At 42.2% G+C, this 5,314-nt stretch overlaps 1 gene segment (V, D, J or C); it reads left to right on the top strand.

The window, feature by feature from the left end:
* LOC113838588 overlaps nt 1–5,059 on the top strand; it is a 14,675-nt gene extending 9,616 nt beyond the window's left edge. Inside the window, 1 exon segment of the V gene segment in view lies at nt 4,746–5,059. Within this exon segment, the coding sequence occupies nt 4,746–5,059 (314 nt within the window).
* The last annotated feature ends 255 nt before the right edge of the window (nt 5,060–5,314 follow it).

The raw sequence follows: 5,314 nt of genomic DNA, 5'->3' as shown, positions 1-5,314 counted from the left end.
AAAAAGCTGAATGGCCAATATCCAGGCAAGAGACACAGTTAGAACTTCTTTGCAAAAGGAAGAAGAGTATAATTGAGGCTCATAGGGTGCCAGCCAGACTCAAATGAGGCAGACTCACAAATGGGATCATTAATAGCCTCATGGTAGAACACATTTAAGAAACTGTGAGTTAATATAAGTTATAAGAGCTAATTAGAATCAAGCCTAAGCTAAAGGCCTAGATATCATAACTGATAATCTATTTCCATGTTTCATTTGGGAGTGATCAACACAATGAAGTTCGATTTACATATGAATCCAGATTTGGGGACATATTTACACATAAAAACTTTGAAAGCTTAAAATATGTTCAAACTTTCCATCTTAAAGTCAGACACAGCTTTCAAAAACCACAGTCTATCAGGCAGGTCATGTTGAGAGATGCACCCCCTGCAGCTGCCAGGGGGCTTGATCCAGAAGGTGCCATGTGCAGAGCTGCACAGCAGATTGAAAGCATGGGTCACATGGTCAGAAAATGTAGCAGGCACTTATAAAACACTCCAGACAAGAAAAACTTTGAACAGATAGAGTAAATATGCATATATACCCTCATAGAAAAATGTTTAAAAATAATAAGCAAAGTTTCCTTACTCTTTGGTAGGAGTGGATGGGGAATGGGCTGTGGGGAGGCTTGGAGGGGCATGAGGACAGGGCAAGGAGAACTGTGATTGGAACATAAAATAAAATTAAAATAAATAAATAAGAATATGAATAAAAAGAAAGGATAAATTAATATAAAAATAATAAGCTACAAAGAGATGAAAATACACTAGGTATTTGGATCTTTTATGATGCTTGGTTGACTTTCAATTTTTTAATGCCAATGTAAAAATAGATTCTGGGAGACATAGATTATGGAAATTGCTAAAGAAAGCCAACCTACATAATTTTTAAAGGTCTGAAAAATGTAAGTCAGGAAAATATGTTGCACTGAGGAAGAGGTTATGACTTTGTTTCCTCTGGAAACAAAAGTTATGGTTTTCACTCTGAGATACCATCTTACTGCTATCAGAATGGCTAAAATCAATGACACCAATGACAGTCTATGCTGGAGAAGGTGTGGAGAAAAAGAAACACTACTCCATTGCTAGTGGGAGTACAAACTTGTAAAACCACTTTGGAAATCAGTATGGCGGTTTCTCAGAAAAATGGGTATCAGTCTAACTCAAGATCCAGCAATTCCTGTCTTGGGCATATAGCCAAAGAATGCACATTCATATAATAAGGACATATGTTCACTATGTTCATAGCAGCGTTTTTTGTAATATCACAAAAAGATAAACATGGTATACACTCACTCATATATGATTATTAGACATAGAGCAAAGGATTACCAGTCTAACATCCACACTGCCAGTGGAGCTAGGAAATAAGGAGGTCCCCAAGAGAAGATTGCATAGTGCCTCAAAGAAGGGGAGGGGAACAAGAACCCCTGAGTGAAGTGGGAGCATGGGGGGGCAGAAGGAGGTGGGAAGGGAAGAGAGGGGGAAACAAGAAGACTGAGACAGGGGAGGAATAGAGGAGGGCAATAAAGGAGATGCCTTAATAGAGGGAGACAGTACTTTTATGGAGAGTGGTCTGGCACAGGCGAAGTGTTAGGGCAGCAACAGGGATGACCCCATTAAGAAGCCAGGCAGTGGTGGAGTAGATTCCATTGATGCCCTTCCCCTATGAGATTGATGTCTCCCTTGGTTACCATTCCTAGAGCCTTGATCCAGTAGCTGTTTGAAGCAGAAACAGGCACCCACAGCAAAGCACTAAACCATAATCCTGGAATCCAGTTGTGGAGAGGGAGGAGGGATGAGCAATGAAGCCAAGATGGTGCTGCAGAAACCAGAAGAAACAGTTGACCTGACCTACTGAGGGCATAGAGGCCATATTCATAAAGCTGGGGAGACACCATTGACTGAACCAAGCCTTCTGAAAGTGGGTTCCAGCTAGGAGGCTATTGAGTGCCCTCAATGATGATCCATTGGCTGTAATGCTAAGATTTCTTTATTCAGATAAACACCAGCCCAAGGCAAGCCAGAGCATGCCCAGACACTGCAAGCTAGAGTGGAGAGAGAGACAGAGAGAGAGACGGAGAGAGAGAGAGAGAGAGAGAGAGAGAGAGAGAGAGAGCAGCTCCATGTGTTCGTGGCCTCTTAAGAATTCTCTCTGAGTCATCTTGGCCCTCCCCAGACCATGACCTCACAGGCGTGGCTAGGCACACCTGTAGGAGTACTAGGAGGAAGGGCTACTATGACTCCCTACAGGAGGCCAAGACAGTGTATGTGCCCTCTAACAGTGGAGCCATTCTTTATACCTAGAGCATAAATGGACATTGGACCCCATTCCCTATGGAGGGATACTAATGCAGCCCAGATACAGCAAAGAGGGCCTAGGCCCTGCCCTAAAAGATATGACAGACTTTGAAAGTCCCCTGTGGAGGGCCTCAATATCCCTGTGGAGGAGTTGGGGGATGGATTGGGGGGGCTCATGGGGACCATGGGAGCATGGGAGGGTGAGGGAATAGGGGATGGATATGTAAATATGAGTAGTAATTAAAGAATTTAAATTAAAATTTTTTAAAGTTATGATTTTCTTGATAATTAATGAAGATCAGAATTGATTGGGGTGACCACCTGAAAATATTGGTTACAAGCAATAATAAAACAAATAGAAAACTACAAGATGGGTGACATGCATGCTCATCCTTCTACCTAGAAACAGCTCTGAGAATGGATGAGGCCTGATATATCTTTTTGGGTACAGAGTCCTCATAACATATTTTTTATTTTCCATCCTTTCATGCAGCATGGATAGAGGTTTGGTTATACAGCCCAATGGACTTATAAATTCAGCAGGTGCCTTTTACCTGCTCAAACATAGAACAAAATTCACCTTTAGCAGACTTGTACAAACTGCACATTCTATACTTGTGTCAAAGCAGATATATATGCTACCTTTAAAAGTTTCTGTGTTTTCATAAAGAAAGTACCAGACACCAATAAAGAGTATCTCAGATGGTCCAGCCTCTCAGAGAGATATTTTTACAGTTTCCTCTAACTTTTGCATGCAGAACAGCTTCAGAGTTGCTATCTGAGATGGCCCAGCCTCACAGACTCTCCAGCCAAAATTGAGATGAGCTCTACACAGACCCATCACAAGAGAATAAACAAAAATGATACAGCCAGCTCTTCCATGACTTGACCATCATCCCAGGTTTCTCAGCATCCTATAGGGGATGCCTGTGCTCAGAGACAACAGGAAGCCATCTAGTGAACACAACACCCACATTCTTAAGAAGTGAGGTGGGAATATTTTGGTCATTCATTGAGTTATGGGTGTCTGTCATCATTTAGTAGGGTTGGTTACAAGTTGTTATTGTTCATTGACTGGAAAAAAGCTGAACAAAGAAGATTAAATTGAGGGGGTCTCATTATGAAGGGAAAATAGACAATATAATATAGAAATGATTGGATTGAAGGGTGGATTGTTGAGTCTACTTTTGAACTAAAATAAAACTTCTAGTGTCAAATATTTTACTTTGATATGGATATTTGTATACTAATACAAATATAAGAATATTTGTGATATGATATATATATATATATATTTCTGTTCTTGTTTAAGTTGTTGTACATCTGCACTTCATTTAATGATATAGTATATATATAAAGTTGTAGGCATGCTAAAAATTAATGAAAAGCCTTGGATATACTAATTGTATAAATTGGGGATATAAAAATAATCTAACAGAGCATAAAGACAGTTATTTATTTGTTGCCTTTTGGAAAGATGAAGAGGGCAGCGGAAGGAATTTTAAGGAATCTAAGGCAGAAAGTCAGGAAGCAAAAAAGTGAATTTGTTGCAAATAGGAATTTGACTACAGAGCAAACACTGAGTGGCAGACAGACAGTGACAGGGGATCTCATATTTGCAACCTCCAAATTCCCCTGAGAACTATGCTCTCAGCCATGAGTAAATTTCTAGAAACATGCCCACTCCGTGTTCTCGCCACAGAGAAGGAAATATGATAACCTGAGTTTTCATGACACAGAAGGAAATAAGAAAACCCATGTTCTTATCATAGAGAAGGAATTATGACAACTGCCGCGGGAAGGTCTGACCCTGCACAAAAACCTCATCAGGGAAGAGCCAGGTTCATCCCAGAGAGTGGGACAGACTGCGTTATTGTGTAGGAAGAACACTGTGTGTGGAGCCATTGCATTTCACTTTCATACTGAGGAGACATGCCTGTATATGCACACAGCATGCTCTGTTCACAGACACAGAGAGAACTAAGTGAAACATGGTGAACCCTTAAAAAGGGAAAGCTGCATCTGGAACTGCCACACTGTGTCACTTCCTGTAACTGACATCATTGTCTTTGATGTCTCACATCTGCTCTGAGCACTGCCCAACTGCAGAGCCTGCAATAGCAGGAAGACATGCAAATGAGGCTTCTCTGTGCCCATGAAAACCAGCCCTGCCCTGACCCTGAAGTCTGGCAGAGGAGCCCAGCCCTGGATTCCCAGGTCCTCCCATTCTGTGATCAGCACTGAACAAGGGCCACTCAACATGGACTTGGGGTTTATTTGGTTTTTCCTTGTTTTACTATAAAAGGTAATTAGTGGATAGGAGATATTATGGGTTTTGTAGACATAGGAAAGTAAAAATAGCTTCTGTGTCAGTTTTCTGACCAGAATTTATTGTGTTTGCAGGTATGCAGCATGAGGTGCAGCTGGTGGAGTCTGGAGGAGGGTTAGTGCAGCATGGGAAGTCCCAGAAACTCTCCTGTGCGGCCTCTGGATTCACATTCAGTTGCTATGCCATGAACTGGGTCTGCCAGGCTCCAGGGAAGGGGCTGGAGTGGGTCGCATATATTAATGGTGACAGTAGTTACATTTACTATGCTAACGCTGTTAAGGGCAGATTCACCATCTCCAGAGACAATTCCAAGAACTCCATGAATCTGCAAATGAACGACCTCAAGTCTGAGGACAAGCCATGTATTGCTGTGGAAGAGACACAGTGAGTGAATGCTACTGAGGCAAACGGGGCTGGGCAGTTCTGTGTCCTGACTGCCCCTCAATATCACAGTTGAGGATGGAGGAGAGTGAGAAGGAGACGGGGGAGACAGTGAGTAAGGAAACGGGACGGTTGGCATGGAGACAGGGAAGGAGGGGAGGAGAGAAAGGATAGAAAGACATGAGAGAAGGAGGGATAGAAAGGGTCATCAGAAGAGAGAAGCTGAGGAGGGAGGGTAGCAGGTGTGACTGAATCATGGATT

This window comes from Cricetulus griseus, chromosome 5 (genome assembly GCF_003668045.3).
Source record: "Cricetulus griseus strain 17A/GY chromosome 5, alternate assembly CriGri-PICRH-1.0, whole genome shotgun sequence".
Taxonomy (NCBI): domain Eukaryota; kingdom Metazoa; phylum Chordata; class Mammalia; order Rodentia; family Cricetidae; genus Cricetulus; species Cricetulus griseus.
Note: the sequence above shows the minus strand (reverse complement) of the source record. Positions and strands in the feature narration are given on the sequence as shown.